This window comes from Bactrocera neohumeralis, unplaced genomic scaffold (assembly GCF_024586455.1).
Source record: "Bactrocera neohumeralis isolate Rockhampton unplaced genomic scaffold, APGP_CSIRO_Bneo_wtdbg2-racon-allhic-juicebox.fasta_v2 cluster09, whole genome shotgun sequence".
NCBI lineage: Eukaryota > Metazoa > Arthropoda > Insecta > Diptera > Tephritidae > Bactrocera > Bactrocera neohumeralis.
In genome coordinates this window covers 9,283,089-9,304,378 of record NW_026089622.1, presented here as the reverse complement: position 1 = coordinate 9,304,378, position 21,290 = coordinate 9,283,089, and the positions used below count along the sequence as shown (strand labels likewise).

The 21,290-nt window shown below is 33.4% G+C and overlaps 2 protein-coding genes across 5 annotated transcripts in view; one reads left to right on the top strand and one right to left on the bottom strand.

The window, feature by feature from the left end:
* Nucleotides 1–152: 152 nt before the first annotated feature.
* LOC126764479 (protein distal antenna) lies at nt 153–19,895 on the bottom strand. 4 transcript variants are annotated; one of them, XM_050482185.1, is made up of 2 exons: nt 18,643–19,895; nt 153–4,360 (listed from the first exon to the last, which is right to left on the bottom strand). In XM_050482185.1, exon 2 carries the CDS (start codon nt 4,305–4,307, stop codon nt 2,166–2,168), a length of 2,142 nt encoding a protein of 713 aa, XP_050338142.1. In that variant the 5' UTR covers nt 4,308–4,360; nt 18,643–19,895; the 3' UTR covers nt 153–2,165. The 4 variants fall into 4 exon arrangements, with proteins under 4 accessions (XP_050338142.1, XP_050338144.1, XP_050338145.1 ...); XM_050482187.1 differs by having other exon boundaries at nt 19,217–19,895; XM_050482188.1 differs by lacking the exon at nt 18,643–19,895 and adding an exon at nt 17,272–17,669.
* Nucleotides 4,879–21,290, top strand: part of LOC126764595 (coiled-coil domain-containing protein lobo-like) — a 380,690-nt gene continuing 364,278 nt past the window's right edge. The window contains exon 1 of the mRNA XM_050482265.1: nt 4,879–5,197. The gene's annotated coding sequence lies outside the window, so the exon portion shown is untranslated. The remainder of the gene's footprint in view (nt 5,198–21,290) is intronic.

Here is a 21,290-nt window from a genome sequence, read left to right as displayed (position 1 = left end):
GATAAATATTTTAGCACCAGGTTACACTACTATGAGCAAAAAATGCTTTGTAATTCAGATGAATTATTTTGCACAGTTTTATTTCAGTGTCTTAATACGTGCTTTATTTATATATTTCAAAACAATTAATCAGAAGGAATTAAATAAACATATCAGATTAATGGTACGCACAAATTTGGCTTACATCGGTCGAGTAGTTGCATATTTTTTTCAGATTAGTACGTTTGACTCGGCAATTTTCCAATTTATTTACTTCTGGAAAAGAGGCCTCATTTGACACAAATTTCTTCCCAGCTAGTTTTTCATGTTTGCAAATGAAAACAAGTTTCATGGATCTGGAGAATATGATTGCAAAGAACATCATAGTTTTCTTCTAAATTCAAGAATTCATTCTGTTCATTTCTTCATTTATATTTAATATAGTTAGTGACTTATTAAGTAGAGAATTTGAAACACGCACCCGTTCCCCTAAGCCATTAAAAAAAATTTTATACATAATTCATCTTTGTAAATTGAAAAGATTTTTTATCAGAAAATTCAATTTCAAATTAACTAATAATATTAAATAATCGTACATTCCGATGAAAATTTTCTAATACTTACACAAGACTAAATTAATAATTTTTTGACATAAAAATGAGTTTAATATTAATTATATATATGTACAAGAAATAATATATTATACATTTTTTCGTATATAAAAAATTTTTTGAAATCCTATGCATGCAGGGATGCTAAATTTCTTACAATATTTCATAAAGTTTTGGACTATAATACTTACATTTCTTAGTTTTAAATCTATATAAATAAAAAATAAGAACCAACAATTTTAAGTTTTTCGGAGTAAGGGAAGATCTTACGAATAAAAATTCAATATATGTATGTAATTGTGAATATTACATATGCACATCGATAATTAAAACAGCTTTTCATTTAGAAAATACATTTAAATCAAGACGTGTGCATTCATGTCTGTACGTACATACATATGTATATGCATTGATATAAATAAGCTCTTTATTTTTATACATATGTAGTAGTCATACACACATGGCAATTCGATAAAGTAGTTGACTTAAGCAAAACAAAGAATTTTGATTTTTAAATAATAATTGGTCAGACGCATTTACATACATATATCTTATGATAACTGAGCGCTTCTGTTTTTAAGATATTTCTTTACTAATACCCGCACATATGGAATTACATATCGTCAGCTAAAATGCAAAATAACGTAACATTTTCGGAAATTTACAGGGAAAAGAATGGTACATGTTATAAAAATGAAACATGAGTGAAAAAAAATTTACATATTGGTTAAAACTGGTTTACTATACATATATCTGATAGCAGAACCTTAAAATGTCGCACATATGTCGTTATATGTATGTATGTAATTTGAAATAGTGGGTCGTAATCAACGAAACACGCAATTTCGAATTTTATTATCATACGTTATTTTGTATTTTAGGCGACGATATATTTTTTCATTCATTTCAATCACTTCAATTAATTTAACATACTGTCACATATATGTACATATGTAGGTTTTCCACTTCAAAACTCTGTACTTATACGTACATTTAAATACATATGTTTGTATGTATATAAAGCTACAAATGGTTTAGAACCAATAAAAGGTGTACTACTTTTTGGTATTAAAAGTAATATATAGAAGATGGAAATAGCTCGACCTAAATTATCTTCAAACATTTCATTACTTTTTTAAAAGTCATTACATGAATTCAGTACCAGAATCAGTTTCAAACCTTACGCACTACCTCTTCCGTTACATTTGTTAGTACTCTTATTTTGACAAAGGAGCAAATTAAATGCAATTCCAATTTAGTCAGTAAAAAATATCGTTGTGCATGTATGTAAATAGTTTTAATATATATTCATAAATAAACGTAAATATATCTTAGTAGTACGTAGATATCTCAATCAACAGATTCGCTATCGATATTACAAATTAAGCTATAGTTTTTGCTTTCCTTCCTTTGACTTTATCCAGTGATTTCAGTATTAACACTATATATCGATAAAATTGAATGCCTATTCAAGGTTACTATATCAATTGAAGAACTCCGAAGATTTTCATAATGTAAGATATTCTCTTTTGGATTACCGGATTTTGTCTCTATTGTTGTCGATTTTGGTTTTTCCTATTTTCGACGACGCCCTTTATTTATAAGACTATTATCTTCCAATGTATTAACAATATTTTCAGGAGCCCTTTCCGTACTACTCCTTTTTAAATTATGCAGGCTACTTTCATCATTAGGATCGCAATTAGATTTTAGCGCTGATATAAGGAATCTCAATTGCATTAAATGTGACGCCGTTATGCGAGGATTGCTACAGTTTTCTAACCATTTAAGAAATTGTTCACCATGATTTATGGCTTCGTAATCTTCATCTTCTTTTTTTAACGCCGATAATTTAAAGCGTTCTTCTTCATCTGTTTTATTGGAGTGATTGTTGTTATTGACATTTTCATCGCTACTATTTTGATTATTGTCACTTCCATAGCTAATATTAGATTCACTTCTACATCCATCATAATCTGCTCCTTCGACACTTGTCGGAGTAGTAGCTTTACTTAATGAAATTACAGACGGATTGTTATTGATTTTGTACAATAAATTATCCAGAACGTCCTTGCAATCTGACATGTCTGTACCGCAGTCTTCTGCTTCTTCATTATAAAGGGGAGAATGTGGAACTTTTGCTATTAATTGCTCATTTGGGCTATGCATTGGAGTAGGAACTAAACTTTCTCCTGGGTTAGGGCTTGGTGTTGAGTCCTGGGCTGGTACTGTCGGTGATGGTGAAGTAGCTGTTAAATTGTTTTTTACCGTGCGAGCTGATAGATCTTCGGGCTTGTTTGAAGAATCTACATTTTCCATATGGGTAGAATGGGTACTGTTAAGTATTGTTGAACTTTCCATTGAACAGCTGTTAATACTTTTTGTTAGTTGAGTAAACAGAATATTTTCCAATTGAGAATTTTGAGTGGATTTATTTGATGTCAATGCAGTAGTTTCAATATCTGTTGAAATGGTCGCAATGGAAGACGGTTGATGTTGTTGTTTTATAGGTGGGCCATGAAGAACAGCGGCCGCAGTAGTGGGTGCTAACGAATTAAGACTAGCACCCAAAGCTTTGCACCAATTAAGCCATGCGGAGTTTTTACCATCCAAAGAAGGTGCAGTCGATGGTGTTATTGATGCAGAAACGCTTAATGGGGTAGTGACATGAAGTTTCGCTGATTGATGTGGTGTTGAAGATCGCAATGGTGGACTCGATGCCCCCATTGGCGGTGCTAGTGGCGATGGATAGATATTATTCAGTCCCAACATTGCTTGCTGAGACTTCAACCAATAAATTAAGGGATCATCTGATAAAATAGAAAGCGATGGTGCGAGAGATGGGCTGGGGCATTTGATTTTGTTTTTATTATTATCTTCATTTAGACGTAAGTTAAGTCCATAACATGATTCTTCAGAAGTCGATGATGGGGATTTTTGTTTCGCCCAATTTTTAACAGACAACCCTTGTTGTCGATCTCCACAGTCACTCTGAGGACTTTCCAATTGTAGTTGAGGTTTTGTTTTTACGTTACGTAATGGGTTTGTTGTAGCCCCTAATTCATTTAGACAAGACATTGCTGCCAGTCCAGGATTTAACTGTGCCAAAATATTTAGATTTGATGTAAGTTCATTGAAACTAATTGCTAGAGGTGATTGTGCCAGGCCAGAGAGCCCGGAAAGCTGAGATAGGCTTGTCAGGGGACTTATAGCAGCAATTGCTGGATCTGTTTGACGTGATACGTCAGTGCCAAAACTTTTATTATTCTTTACAGCACTGCTAAAAGCAACATAGTCCGTAGACAAGCCATTGAAAGTAATCTCTGAAAGTGTTTTGCTTGACGCATAGTCAAGACCATTTAGCGGAGACCGTTTATACATCATATCGTCATATTTAATTTTATTAGAATAAATGAAGGGTACAGAACTACCGTCCAACTTTTGACGTTTTTCGGGAGGTCCTACGAGAATAGCGGCCGATGTTCCCAGTTTTTCGGCCAATGAATCAGCTGTTATTTTATCAGTTTGTCGTGACATAAAACGCAGCTTATCCTCGTTTTTGCACCACCCACGTAATGTAGATTCTGGGACTCCAATATCACGAGCCACTGATGCTTTGGACTCTCCATCATGAATTCGTTGAATGGCGTTGATTTTATCACTTGGAGTCAAACTACGCAATGGGCGTTTGCCCTTTGTAGTCATCCGAATATTCATATGGGAATAGCTGGAGATATCCAACTTCAGACCGGTTTCGAACAGTTTGAATTCTGGAAAAGAGAAAATATATAAATAACAGTATGTCAAACAAATACTTGTAGGGTCTTTCATACATTTATCAGTATACCCAGAGATGCAAGAAATTAAAATTCGCTATCTGAAGGCATACAGTATGTTTGCTATATACAAGGGTTGTTTTCTCCTCAAAAATTAACATACTGGGGCAGGATTGCAGTAATACTATCCGCATCCAATAGAAATGCACCACTCTTTTAAAATATTAAATAAGTTTTACGGTATACCCGTGACTTTCGGTTGTGTAAACAAAACCGTGCCACGCTGTTTATATAGTATGTAAACAAGTTAAAACAGTTTTTCATGAACATGCGACCTCACATTGGTAAGCAAGTGTATGTTATGCAAAGTGAGTATAAATATACACAAGTATTTTATTTTGCCAGGCAGTCATTGGTACGAGCTTCACCATATCAAAAGTAACGCCCGCTGTTCTCCCTTATCTAAATTTACATATAACAACGCTGATACGCAGTAATAGCGTGTTACTTTTTAGTGGACGAAAGACAATGCAACACACTGAAATGGAAAATGCTAATTGGTGCGCTTCCTTCGACACCGCATTGTACACAACTGTAGTTACCACTGCGGAGACATACATTTCCTCGCGAAATTACGAATAAGCAACAAGCGAAATTTCGTCGGCTCTACGTCGGGTGCCTGGGAGTCGCGTTTATGCACGTGACTAAAGATTTATGATTTGTTTACCTGTACGCTCATTGTACTCATTGCAACCAAAGAGATATACAACCCTAACACAATACCAAGAGCGCAACATGTTTGTTCGAGTTCGTTCGTCAACCAAGCTGTAGGTAAGTTGTAGTCACAGTGGATATACATATGTATGTTGCAACTCACAGTGGGATCATTAAGGCACATCATGAAAACAGGTATGCACAAGGCATATGGCTCCCCATTTTGTGGCAAACTGTCTTATATTATAGAAGCCTAGCAAAAACAACCACTTCATATTAGCATTAGCTCCGCCCAAAAATATGAAGAGAGGCAGGAGATGGTTATTGCTTTTAAACTAACGAGTGGGGAATCCATATGCAATGCTAGGATACGTAATTTATTAACGCAAGAGAAATTTTGAATAAGAGAAGTATGAATTGCTCTTGAATGGAAATAGTTTACAAGAGATATGTATTTGTGAGAGAAAATTTGAATACGGCTAAAAATTAAACAGGTATTGTTTGGCTGAAGAGACATCAATTCGCATGTAATTATTAACAAATTCATAGCAACATGTTGCATCTTTTTTGTAGCACCTAAAATTAATCCGAGATGGATATATGGTAGAGTTACATATGTATATACTTATGTATATAACAATAATAAAAACGACGAGACTAGTTGTATTTCTGGTTAATGTGTTCCTTGGTGATATACATGCATATGTAAGTAGGTTGGCATTACAGAGGAGCCTAACATTGCCACGCCCACAAAATACCGTTAATTGAAAACTTATAAAGGGGTTTTTCGCTTGGTACTCTGAGCCCTTAAGGGGTATACTCATGTAATCACTTCGAAAAATCGATTTTTTTATATTTTGACAGTAAAACCTATTGAAAACATGCTGCTAAAAATTCAGACCGAAATTCATAGTATTTGATAAGTTACAGCTCATAGTCGCCGACGTGTCGTAAGCTACTGCCTACCATGCGCCATGACAAGTCTGCAGCTGCTACGTTTCTAAACGCATTTTTCTCGAATCATCATTTTCTGAAACAGTCATGGTCCTAAAAAAAAAGTATTCAACCGATTGCCTTAAAATTTACATATGTATGTTCTTCTACTCATTTATAGTTAAAGGCCCTACTAGAATTGCTTATGTTCGAAAATATTTTCATATTTTTTTTAAACAATTTTTAACGGAAAAACCCAGATTTTCGTGACTTTTTTTGAATTTCAACATTTTTTTTTTTGTAATGAAACGGACGATAGCCGTAGAACTACTGAATAATAATCAATTAAAAAAAATATATTAAAAATGTAAAAAACGAAAAAAAAAGGTTTTTTTGTACATTTCAAAATACAAATAAAAATATATTAGAAAATCAAAATGATTGAATTTTGTAGTCGCATAAAACAAATTTTCCTAAAAAGTGGTAAAATGTACGCGTTCACATGAGAGTACCCCCTTAATTGTAGTGGGAAGATCCTCTGCTTGACGGTTTTATATTGTCTTCTTATTATATTTTTTAAAGTTTTTGAACAACCCTAGCCTATATGCGTGTAAAAACATTTAATCAATTAGGTTACGAGGAAAAAGTCAGTCGGAAGTCATTTTATCAGGGATATGAACTTTAGACCACTATCTTGACCAATTTTATTCTTATTCAGCTTTAAACCTACTTTTGTTTACCAAAACACAATACACAGAAAATAATCATCTATCAGCACTAAGGTCTACATATTCCGTATCTGGGGACTTGAAAAGTTATGGTCCGAGTTCAGTTCCACTATTTTTCGCATTTACGCGAACTTAACTACGCTTTTGTGTGAAAACATTCATTTCAATATGGGAAGGAGATGTGGTTGTATTTCACTCATAACATTAGAAGATAAAAATATTGTTATGCGTAAAATTGGTGAAGTAGTTCCTGAGATAAAAGATTTTAGGCAAAGGTTGGCGATACCACGCCCATTGTTCAATTTTAACACCAGCTTCCATGAAGTCAGTTCGTTTAATTTTCCAACTCATTTACTTATTGAGTCATTGCACTTTTAATAGCTTTCAACATAACTGTTATATGTGGAGTACGCGTGGTTATCATCTTATTTTATCTATTTTTACAGTATCCGAAGATGTATTAGGAACACTTTTCTCGGCAAGTTTGATTGAAATAGCTGTAATGGTTTGTGAGATATGCACATTAAACCTATTCGAGGGTGTGCCACGCCAATAGATTTTCAAAAAATAATTTTACTTTATGTTATGTTTGCAAAAAAATGGCTTTCCGTAAGCGTGAATAACGTGATCTATTTCGAGGTTCCCTATTTTTTTAAAGAAAAAGAAAAGAAATTTCAAATTTGACGTGGAATGTTTATTATCATTCGAAAGTCCATTTTTTTGTCATTTAACTATTGAAAATTATCTCTTTCAAATGCTTGCCACGACTACGTCTCAGATGGTCCATCCTTTGGTGGCCTATTATTGAAACCAAATGTCATCGAGATCCCGACCTTCAATTTCAGGCATCACACACTCGGTTATCATGGCGCTATAACGGTCGCCATTGACGGTTACGCTCTCACTGATCATTGCACTGGCCCACAAACCATTGTTTTACTGGATTAAATGGCAGCTCTCGAATCTCTTCAGATTGCTCTTCGTCTTAAAGGTGGCAATTTTGCTTGTTTATATATCCACTGAGCCAGAATGGACCTGAACAGAATTTGACTCGAAAACGTCGGATCCTCTTGAAACTTTTCAAGAGTTCATAGAGCGAAGCTTCGCTTGGGAATGTCGTGTGGTTTTAGTTCTTACACAAGCTGTATTTTTTACGCTTTCAATTTAAGATTTCGACGTAAAGTGCTCATAGCCGAATCGACTCTACATGATCTTCTTGTACACTCCTAGCTACGGCTGTTATCACCGCTATCTTCACTGTTTACTGGACGTGGTCTATTCGGTGGAATGTTACACAATAATGAATACTGGGTCTCAAGATGGGTGATGGTGTTGCGAGAAGTACGCTCAAAATGCCGATTATGTTGACCATAAGTTAAACAAAGCGCACAAAACAAATTTTTTACAGACGTGAATTTTCGTTCAATACTGAACTAAAATAGCATGATAGCTTAACACGACTCATGCGTGATCTGTCAAAAAAGACTATTGCATCACCCGTTGCAAAGTTAGACGATGGCAAAAAGCTCTTAGTTGTGATGACATTTTATTCAAGGAACACGATCCAGTAAGTTTATCCACATAAATAAAGCGTCTAGTAGTTAAGCGTTTATCTGTTCACGTTATTGGGAATAACCAATAAGATATTTAGATTACACTGCTTTTGTCACAAGTTTTTTGTGATGGTTTTTGTTTATGTTGTTGTCCCCTCAGATACTAATATTGTTTCAATCAGTGTTTGGGACAGTTACATATAGTTTCTAACCTCATATAACATATGCGCTTGTCTCTTTTTAAATACCGTTATTTATACTACTTTTTAACTATTGTATTCGACTAACTTACATCATACTTAAATATGTGCCATATACAGTCACGGATCCACGGGGGGAACTACGGAGAGGGAAATTACAAAGACTTGATAAATGAACTAATTATATCATATAGAGCTTTGGCTTGTAGTATGATCGTAAAAATACATATGCTGCTGATATGGATTTCTCTCCGGCAAATTTGAATGCTGTGAGTAACGCTCAAGGCGAAAGGTTTTTTCAGGGATATTTTATTAATGAAAAAGCGCTATCAAGGGAAACATTATAAAAGAAAAAAAAAACAATCTCGTGATAACATCAAATAATCGCATTTGAGTATGGATACTAAGTGGAAATGTTTTACCAATTACACAAAACATTATAGAAACATAATATTATTTCTGAAATTTCTATGTGTAAGTATGTTATTTCTGCTAAAAACTTACAAAAAAAAGAACGTTAAATATCTTTACACTTGTCTGTTTAGAATCAACCAAAGTGACTACGCTAATATCTATAATTGTAAGTGAATTAATAATTTTCCCAAGATATGTATATGTGTCGTTATAATTTTATTATTACATTTCTATAAACTTGTTTGACGATCCCCACCGTTGAGTATTTAAATGTGAAAATATGCATACATACTTGTATGTATGAATAAATGTAAGGCACAGGAATACATATGTAATAATAATGAGTGGGTAAACGTATGAATGCATAATGCATTTGTGCATAAGTATAAAAGTTTGAACATATGTATAAAAGTTTACTATCCAATGACTGCATTAGAGTCTGGCAAATAAAGGTCAACAAAGGAAACTATTTAAAACATATGTATGGTACATGTAAGCCTTTATTCAAGTCTGGTACTTGTATCTTGGAATGCTTTGCTTATATGTCTGAGTATATTATATATGTATATATTACTTGGCATTAATGGTTCATTCATTTTATATGTAAACACCAGAGTATATAAAAATATAAGAGAAAAGAAAAAATGTGTTATATGTAGCTTCTCAATGCTTTGCTATGGGCCCATTGCTAGCTCTGAGCTTCCTTGCAAACATACCAATTTGTATGTGTATAAATATTGTAACATCTAGTGTGCCATATACTGATTTTTATGTGCTTTATATCCTTAGCTTGTTGTGACGAGACAATGCAATAAAAAAGAACTCAAATAAAAATACGAATCAGATGATAATTCCTTTCTCCCTCGTTTTATGCTCATATGCTTTCACGTAGATACATAAGTATATATATATATATACATATTATACATATATATATATATATATATTTAGAAGTTGTGAACTGTGCTATTTACTTGCTTCCCGGATTGTGAATGAAAATCAGCTGATACTGCTGGATGATAATGTAATACGAATAAAATACATACATAAATACGTATTGCTTAAATATGTATGTATGTATAGGTTTGTTTATACCCATAACATATGATAGTTATATGTGTGTCAGGAAATTCGTTTTTATTATAAACTCTAATTCATAAATTGGTATCCTGAAGAAATTTGATTACGAAATATACGAAAAGGGAAAACATTCAATGTAGAACCTTATCAAATTGTTTTCAATTTGTGGTATAGTATAACGCGACCTTGAGATTTGCATACAAATCCGCAAGAATTGTTTATAGTAAAAGAATGTTTATGATTTATGTTGGCAATCCTGGATATGGAAAAAACGGAGACAACAAAAATAAATGAAATGTGAAATAAGATCCCATAAAATTAAATAGCCAAAATTTGAGTAAGTAATTGAAAAGTGAAATAAGATCCCATAAATTAAATAGCCTAATTTTGAGTATTTCGTTTGCATACTAGAAATTTTTATTCTCTTGCACGTCTTAATATATTTAATTAATGTTTTATCAAGGCCAAATAATGTTAAGAGCACAATACTTTGGTTTATCTACGGTTATTGGTAATAGGTAACACTAATCGAGATAGATATGAAGTAAAATTTTCCTCACGTGTTTTTGGTGCTCCGTGAAGGTTGGTACCAAAGATAGGCGAAATTAGATATAGATTATTTGTCCCTAATCGAAAAAATAAATTTGGTAAAGAGAATCAGAGGGAGTAGAGATATATGTACATATGTATGTGATTAAAGAAATTAATAAACACTCAAGCTATATTAAAACTTGCCAAAGGCAACCCTCTCTATTCTTCTAACATACTGGGTAAATTCAAGTAATACTGAAAACTAATAAAGTGAACTACTCGCTTGCAAACGAAATACGGCAGAAAGTTTAATTTTACTGTAAAGCTGATACGGAAGGAACAACCGGTGAAATTGGCCTACAACTACAAGTATTACAATTTTAAATACCGTTCAAATCTTTCACTTTAAAATCGAGAAACCGTATGGATCCCAATGAAATTTGGTATCTTTCTACATAAATTTATGTATGTATATTATAAATCATAGACCCACTTAATATTATTTCACTTCAGACGTAGTCCATCGTCCAATTTTTAATGATAGCCAGCATTAAGTCCATTTCGGGTGTAAATTTGATGTCTCTGCCTTTTTCTTAGCAAGTTTGGTTAAAATAGCTTTAATGGAGTGTGAGCTATGTACATTCAATTAATTAGAGGCCGGAACAAGCCCAGTTTTTGTAATTTTTCAATCACAGACATTCTTCCTCCGATGCCCTGGACAAATTTAAAGTTTTATATTTTTTGTTGTATGTACTCTACAAGTCACTCATTATTCCCGTCCTGCTATATGGTGCAAAGGCATGGACGATGATAACACCTGATGAGTCGACGTTGCGGCTTTCAAGAGAAAAGTTCTGCGAAAGATTTATGGTCCTTTGCGAGTTGGCCACTGCGAATATCGCGTTCGATGGTACGATGAGATGTATGAAATGTACGACGACATTGACATAGGTCAGCGAATTAAAAAACAGCGGCTACACTGGCTAGATCATGTCGTCCGAATGAACGAAAACACTCCAGCTCTGAAAGTATTCGACGTAGTACGTGCCGGAGGAAGCAGAGGAAGAGGAAGACCTCAACTCCTTTGAAGGAACAGGTGGAGAAGGACCTGGCTTCGCTTGGAATCTCCAATTGGCACTACCTTGCGAAAAGAAGAAACGACTGGGGCGATGTTGTTACATCGGCTAAAACCGTAAGCGCTTTTTACGCCAGTAAAGAAGAAGAATGAAGAACAACTGGTAGAGAATTCGATGATGATTTTCGAGTACTTTTCTACTAAATTAAGTCATATATCATGAATAGCACGTTCCATATTAAATTCTAAAGCTTCAAGAGAGTCTGGTATATTGCTCAAGACCAATGACTCCAAATAACCCCAAAAGTAGTAGTCTAATGGTGTTAAGTCACAACTTCTTGAGACCACCCAACGTCACAATTTCTTGAAATAATTAAATCTCCAAACTTTTCTCCCAATAATTCAGTTGTTGCACGTGCTGTGTGACTTGTAGTCTCGTCTTGTTAGAACCAGATGTTGTTAAGATCAACGGATGGTTCCAGCAGCCAAAAAACTACATCAAACTGCCAACTTATGTAAACGTGATGGTTGTTCATGAATAATTTTTAGATTTTCTCGCACCAGAACCGACAGTTTTGTTTATTTACCGCATTACTCAGATACAAGTGGCTAAATTCGACGAATAACGAGCAATTGGAGAACGGTTACTTTAATAATAAAATTTAATAATTTGTAAACGTTGTTCTTGGGTATATTTGTCCATGATGAAATTGTAAATATTACTGAATTCAAATAAAAAAGAATTCACATCATCACTTATTAAAAATGTCCGAAACGACACTTCGAAATCATATCATCCCTATGGTAAAACCCAGTACATGCTCTCTTTGAGACGCCTTCTCCAAAATTACGGTAAGATTTAAATTTGTCGCCATTTTAATTAATATCTTCACAGTTTACGATGAAAACATTATTCGAAGTACTTCGAACTTGGTGCATGAAATACTGAATAATAACACTGTTCCAGTCATACGTTGCGGCTTTCAAGAGAAAAGTTCTGCGAAAATTTATGGTCCTTTGCGAGTTGGCTGAATATTGCGTTCGATGGACGATGAGACAGTTGAAATGTCTTGTCACGACATTGACATAACCTTATATCATCGATTAAAAGTTTTAAATGGCTAGATCATGTCGTCCGATGAACGAAAACATTATTATATCTATATAGTAATGTTGCCGGAGGAAGCAGAGGAAAGAAATTCAACAGCTTTGAAGGAACAGCTTGGAAAGAATTGGTTCGCTTGGAATATTATGGGTAAAAAACCGGTAATATTTGCGAAAATAATTTGCCTGGGGCGAAATATTTACATCGGCTAAAGTACCGTAAACTATTTACGCCAGTAAAGAAAAGAATGAAGATCATATCTTTAGAAAAGTCGAGTTTATTTTTGCGAGTACTTTTGTTTTTACTATTAAGTATATACATACAAAAATTAAATTAATTTTCCATATTTTAGTGCTGGTGACTTCAAGAGAGTCTGGTAATTCTCAAGAAATTCTTAGGAACGACAAATATGTACCCCAAAAGAATAAATTTTAAGGTTACCTTGAGACCACCCAACGTCACAATTTAGTGTTGAAATAATTAGCATTAATTACTTTTCTCCCAATAGACGTCAGTTGTTGCATGCTGTGTGACTTTAAAGGAGTGATTGTATATTTTCCCAGAGTCTTTCAATTTATTAAAAATCTCGCCTTTAGATCAACGGATGGATCCAGCAGTCAAAAAACTATTGCCAACTTATGTAAGTCGTGATGGTTGTTCATGATTTTTGTTAGTCGCACCAGAACCGACAGTTTTGTTTATTTACCGCATTTATATCAGATACAATATTTGACTAACGATTAGTTTGGAGAACGGTTACTTTAATAATAAAATTTAATAATTTGTAAGGAGTATATTTGTCCAAATATTTTGAATTTAAAAAAGAATTCACATCATCTTATTAAAAATGTCCGAAACGACACTTTTCGAAATCATATCAGAAAACCCAGTACATGTTGCTGAGACGCCTTCTCAAAAATGATTTAAATTTGTCGCCATTTTAATTAATATCTTCACAGTTTACGATGATACTTCACTTTCACTATTTTTGTCTCTTTCGCATGAAATATGAATAATGAAACATTTTGTTCCATCATTCGTAAGGATTGTGGCCTTGGTTTATCCAATGTTATTAAGCCTAAACCTTCCGTTAATTTAGGGACCCCTTTTATGTATTGCTTGCACGTTCAGACGGGCAGACAGTCACTCGGAATTCAACTCCTCTTGTCACCCTGATCATTTATATAACCTTATATCTATTTCGATTAGTTTTAAATGACACAAATAACCGTAAGGAGAACAAAATTATTATATTCTATATAGCAAATTTGCGATCTCGCAAGAATTCAACATTCGAAACGAATTTGAAAGAATTACTTATATATGGTACAAAAAAACTCGGTAATATTTGTCATATAATTTGCCTCGCGTCCGAAATATTTACATACATATATATAACATAGTTAGCTCAAATGAAATATAATATAATATACATATTAAATAAACCCATCAAAAGATGATAAATTTTAATCCCTGATGCTGTAGGCTAGTGAAAATACAGATAAGAACCTGAGTTAGCATGTTTGCAGCATTTATACACAATTACTATAACTATAAATGTTATTTTAATAATATTAATGCATAAATGCACAAGTAAATTCTTAAGAAATATTTGACAACAATTTTTTTAACCAACGATTTTTATACCCTGAACAGGGTATATTAAGAGGTTCCAATGTATCACATGTGATACAAAAGCGCCCATGTATCATATATGATACATATGATACATATATATGTTATATGATATAGTATGTATATATACAAATAAATTAAAAAATATATGATATGTATCACTAATGATACATTGAGCGTATGCAATTCAACTTCGTAGTGACACGTTCGTGTATCATAGCTGATACAATTTTTTTGTTACCGTTATATCGCTGTCAAGATGTGTGGGATAGTTCAAAAATTCATCGATAACCCTTAAAAAATAAGTGTTGCACGTGTACCGTTAAAAATTAATTTTTGTATGAGGACAGGGAACCTGTTAAGTTTGTCATGATGTTTGTAACACCCAGAAAGAAGCGTCGGAGACCCTATTAAGTACATATGTATGTAAATGATCAGTATGTTGAGCTGAGTCGATTTAACGATGCCCGTCTATCTGTCTGTCCGTCCGTCCGTCCGTCTGTATATATACGAACTAGTCCCTCAGTTTTTAAGATATCCTTTTGAAATTTTGCAAACGTCATTTTCTTTCCAAGAAGCTGCTCATTTGTCGGAACGGCCGATATCGGATCACTATAACATATAGCTGCCATATAAACTGAACGATCGGAATCAAGTTCTTGTATGGAAAACTTTCACATTTGACAATGTATCTTCAATTCAAATTTGGTATAGATTATTTTCTAAGGCAACAATGTAATCTCCGAAGAAATTGCTCTGATCGGTTAACTATATCATATAGCTACCATACAAACTGAACGATCGGAATCAAGTTCTTGTAAGGAAAACTTTCACATTTGACAATGTATCATCACCAAATTTGGTATAGATTATTTTCTAAGGCAACAATGTAATCTCCGAAGAAATTGGTCGGATCGGTTAACTATAGCATATAGCTATCATACAAACTAAACACATAGTTACTAAAAGAAATGCACCTGTGAAGGGTATATTAGCTTCGGTGCAGCCGAAGTTAATGTTTTTTTTGTTTTAATACCAATTTTTGCTAAATAATTCATTTGGAACGATCATAAATTAATAAATCTAAAGTACATATGTTTTCAACTTGTTCAAACCGTAAATTTCGCAAGTAATATACAGTTTGACATCTCCACCTGTTTACTTGTATAAAAAGTTTATAGTGTTCGAAAATATACAAAATTGCCTGCGATAGCTTGACGACAGCTGTACTCACACAACTATAGATGGGATAGGAGGAGTTAATCATATTTCAATGTACGTATACTTGATAACAAGTTTATGAAGATAACTCAGATATAAATTATATAAGCCGGACGTTTGAAAACATAGCCAAGGCACTAAGTCCACATATTCGATATCTGGGGCTTAAAAAGTAATGGTCCAATTTCGACTTTTCAATTTTTAAAGGTATGATAGAATATCATTTTGCAATGTAATATAAAAAAGACGCTCCTCAATTAGTTTTATTCCAACAGCCTTTAAGTGAACAAAACTGTTGCAATATGTTACAAGAGTAGACAAGGTTGTCAAGGTTAACCTTTTACACCAAAATGGTCGTGTAAACATGGGGTCGTAAAATACTGAAAGTGGGCCGCATGAATTACTCCTGTCGTCATATACTACATGTGAATCTATAATGATTTCTTTATTTCATTGAATAGTGTTCTCTGTTGATTTCCCTATCATATACTTAATTTATCACTAACTTAACTACGTAGAACGTAAATCAATAAAGTTATGCGATAATATTTCACATTCGGAAGTAAAATAAGAAAACACTTTAACTTCGATCACAAATAAGCTATAATATCCTTTATAGGTAAATTTCTTCGAGCATAAATGGTAATAAAATTGTCTTCATCTTGATTTTAAACGATTAGTTTGAATGGCATTTGTGTGCTATAGTGATCCGATCCAAACAATTTGTACGAAAATTATAGTTTTATTTTAGACAATAATCCGTGTCGAATTCTGTGAAGAGATCTTGTCAAATAAAAAAGTATTGCATAAAAAGACTTGATTTTAATCAGTCAGTTTGTACTAATGTGATATAAAGGTCCAATATCAATCGAAAAATGTACAGCTTCTTGGAAAAGAAAGGATGTGTGAAAAATTCAGAATAATGTCTAAAAAGATATATGAAACTGAAGAACTAGCTCGCGTATACATTATTTATTAACATATGTATATATGTCCAATACACTAATATGAGAAATATAGTCATTAGTCGATTTTGATATAATTATTTCGGACACAAAGAAATCGAATAACGATGAAATTCAATGCAAAATTTTTTAAACGTAAAGATTTGCCAAAACCTGCAAATATGTTCATGCTTTTGATCTTTGCAAGTTGCGAGTGTATAAAATAATCGGTCACAACTGAATTAAACCTTTCCTTATTAGTTTTTGTTGTTAAATTAGGTTGAAGAGAAACATAAAGGAGGAAATTCGTAAATGTATATTGACTTCACGTTTTAAAAGTTTAAATTTGAAATATAACCTGTTACACATACTATAACAAGACGAGTTGAATATCGAGTGAGTATCTGCCCCTCTGTCTGTTCGTGGAAGTGATAACTTGAAAAAAATCATGATCAAAATTGGTACATATATTCCTTGGCACACAAGGAAAGTTGTTATTGTAAACTATAATTTGAATTACAATATTATGAATTGGTACAGGGCATTGGAGTTTGAATTTGCATCTGCTGTTTAAAGCTTTAAACAAAATAGCCGTGTATACGCCTCTATGATAACCACTCAACATACATATAACGGTTTTGTTGAAAGTTCTTACCGATAACTTAATGAGTAAATATGTACATACATTAAAATAAGTTTTACAGATAGTACGAAAAGGCTTATTAGGAGAGTTTTTTTTTTATTATTTAAACAATATAATACTATTGCTTACGTTCATTGAAACGAAATTGGTCACGTAGAATTAATAATTTGAGTACTTGATGAGTACTACTTTTATTTTCAAAAACTATAGTCTCCTCGAGGCTATTGTTAAGGGCAATTGACAAAATATGATATTAAATAAACATTGAGTTTAAAAGCTATTACATCATCATTAAAATTGTGCTCGAATATTTCTAAAAACTAGCAATTTTCTATTGTGCTTTGCTTATTTCTAGCTCCATAGTCAAAATTGCGGCAAAATTGCAATTCTTTTGGAGCCGTGATTTGGTGGTACGGATGGATAGAAGAGGTCCTCCATTCGTAAAAGTAATACACGCTATTTCACTATGTTTACTCAAATTGCACATATTTTCCAATTAATATATTTTTAATTACACTGTACACATTGAAATATATCTAAATTTTACATTTTTTGTGTATTTTTTAAGAAAATAAATATATTTTATAAACTATTTTGCGTTCCTACAGTTTCGAAAGATTTGTGACTTACATTTATGACAAGTATTAGTGTTGCCACATTTTGTTTTGTGAAAAAATAATGAAAAATATTTCTGTTTATCATCTTTATTATTATTTAGTGCTGAAAGAAATTCGACACAAAAGAACTCTGAACACCACGTTGTTGGACCGCCAATTCATAAAAAAAATTATATAGCAAAATAATATATAACATATCTCTAATTATAAAATTTTATAACCATTGTTCCTTTATATATAACAAAAAATTTGTTTTGATTAGTTTTTCACAACACAATATGTGGAAACATGGGTATTAGTCATGAATGTAAACACACTAACTGTGAATGTTAATTTCCTATATGAAATTGTTGAACTTTGTATACAAATATCTCAAAAACCAGAAGTCTAAAGTGAGTATATACATATGTTAATCCTAAGCCCCTTATTTATTCGCCCATATCGTGCCAAAGATTTATTGCAAAACATGTTTTTAGAGGCTCCATAAAACAATATTAATATATAATATACTATATATGTATATACATATATACTATAACAGTTTTTCGTTTGCCTACGAGTTTAGTATATTCGAAAATGCAGACACCACATTTTTGAGAAATACTGTTTACTTTTAGCAATCATTGCTCAAATTTCTTTACAAACTCGAAAAATAAACCAGAAGAAAATGTATTTTCATTAAAATTAAAAATCGTTAAATTTATAAAAAAAGACACAGCTGCTAAACTAGAATAACAGTTGTAATGCCAGATAATCTGAAACAACCCTTACTCCCATAGATTTGATACGCAGACAACTGCTAAAAGTGTGATAGCACATACAGTGTGAAATTGGTGGAATCCGATGATAACTCAGATTTATTAAATTTTAATATCATACTTACCGTTTATTTGAAACAGTTCGAAGAATGAAAGAGGGTTTGCTTCAAAGCAATTCCTTACTTTATATTTTATTAGCTTGTCTTTTATTTCTGCCTAAGTTATAAAATCTTCAATATTTACAAAACGTAACATACACACAATAACGTACAACTTTTATTTTTACTTATGTATGTACATACATACATATGTAGGCCATAAGCAGTGTAGTCAATGACACTTCAGTGCAACAGATTTCCTTTCAAACAATTTAATAAATCATGTATGCATGTATATCGTCACTATCTCACTTGTAATACAATCGCGAAAATATTAGCATAAGTATTAAATCAAAATTGGACAATTGAATGTTTGTAGATTTATATTTACGATTTTTCACTTTAATATGGATCCATATACATGTGTCGTATACATATTGATACATACATACATTTACATAGTATATACGCTATCAAATTAGAAATAATCACACTTTCACTGAAATTAAGTTTTATTCTCTTCTTATTATTTGTCACTTCGCGTAGTAATGTCCGCAACGTGGAAAAGCACATTTATTTATATTAATCGTAACTTTGTCACCTTTTTTTGCCTTCACCGTGGCGCTGTTGTCTCGTCCGCGTGTCCAAAGGATGTGATTGTGTTTCCGTTCAACGGTGCTTTGCGAACCTTCGAATATGAACGACGTACCGGCAAGGCGACAAATTGTCGCGAGTGTAAATAAGGCCCAACAACTATGAGCGCGAGCGCGACTACGAACGCGAGTGTCGCTGAACTGGACCTAGTGAGCGCCGAAGTTTAATTTTAGCGGCGAAAGTATTTGAATTTGCACAAATTTACCGCCACCATCATGGTCGTCGCAGAAACTACCGCCTTATTGTACGACAGTGTAGTTGCGTTCAAATTTACTACTAACGGATACAACATGGTTATGAGCACGTGTGCATATGTGAGAATGTTTTTGTGTGTGTATTTAATATGTGCATGCACATGAACTTATTCAAGTGTATGTGTTTATGCGCGTGTTTGCAGTGCTTCCTTTTGGGCATTTGGTCAGTTGCGCGCGCTCTTGACCAAGCTGAACCAAGCTAAACCACACCACCGATTTTAGTGACAGCCAAAAATGTAATGATTAATAGGCGAGCGACGCGAAACGTAAGCGAGCGACAAAGATAGCAACGTCGTAGCCAGCTGACAATCAGCAAGAAGAAGACGGTAAAGAAGGTAATCCGCTGACCGTATCGGACAATTGCGCGTCTACACGGGCACAATTTCGCTGTTGTGTCCTGTCAACCAAACATTCGCACAAATGACATACATACATAAGTATGTAGATATTTGCAATCACACATACTAAGGGTATGGTGTGAGCATACATACCATAGCACGTGTAATTGTGTGGACCTATGTATGTACATATGTATATACATACATATGTATGTACGTCAACCTCAATACCTTCTTTTCAAGATATAGTATATGTATGTATGTGTATGTACGTATAAATGAATATAAACTCATATTGGCAAAGTGGTGGTCATTGTCACAATTCTGACACTCGGCAAAGCTATCCTTTGCATCCTTCTTCGTTCTTAACGGTACCCATTGTGGCGTCAACGACGGCTGCGAGGACATAGAAGACGATTGCGATAACTGCTGCTACGACTTTGACTTCGACGGAGACTGCGACTACTATGCTGTCGGACACTACGGACACATACTTAAATACCTATGGGTACATGTGCTACATATATTTGTATACATGTATATACATATGCATATATGTATATACATATTTACATATATGTACATATGAATGAACATCAGGCCTATTTCTTGCCTAGGCTAGCTTGGCCATCCTGAGCGGTTGGTAGGTTGAATATTTGGATCAATACGTGTAGAATGCGCCTATTTAGAAAATATAAGATGTATTTTGATACATGTGTAGGTGATATACATACATATGTATATGTACGTATGTGGGGTAGTGTCTGCGTCGCACGTATACACGCATAGGACAGAGCAAACGCGGGTTTGCGTAGAGACAAGTACTGTAGTATGATGAGATTAACAACGGAACATGGTGCGATATATGTATGTACGAATCCGTTTTTACGTTGAACTCGTGTTTTATCAGAAAGGAACAGGGGTGTGTATTTAATAGGAAGACGTGGTTCAGCTTTTCGTTTGTTAGTTTGCACGCAACAGTAAAGCTGATGTACGTACATATGTATGTAAAACATACTCCCAACCGGGCATGCAAATGTATACGCATAATTGAGCGTTCTATTGTTAATGAATGTATGTAGATACATGTATTTATGTATCACGTTGTATGCACATATATGGCATACATGACTTGACCAAAACGGGTGAAAATCAGGAAAGAGCACAAAAGCATAATGGAAATGAATATAAAAGACAAAGGTGGACTAGATTGAAAAAATGGCATAGACCAAGACGGTGAATGTGGAATACTTAAATGTATACAAATGTATGTACATATGTATGTATATACCCAACTAAGTATGTATATGCAAGAACACTGAAAAAAAATCCGCACTGTTATGCATATTAGAAGAGTCCTTACGTTAATAGTTAAATTATTTGCGATTGTCAAATATGTATGTCTTTATTAGCTTTTAATGTTTAGATT

What these genes read in the sequence shown, in the direction of transcription:
- LOC126764479 (XM_050482185.1), bottom strand. Translation starts at nt 4,307, where the DNA reads ATGAATATTCGGATGACTACAAAGGGCAAACGCCCATTGCGTAGTTTG.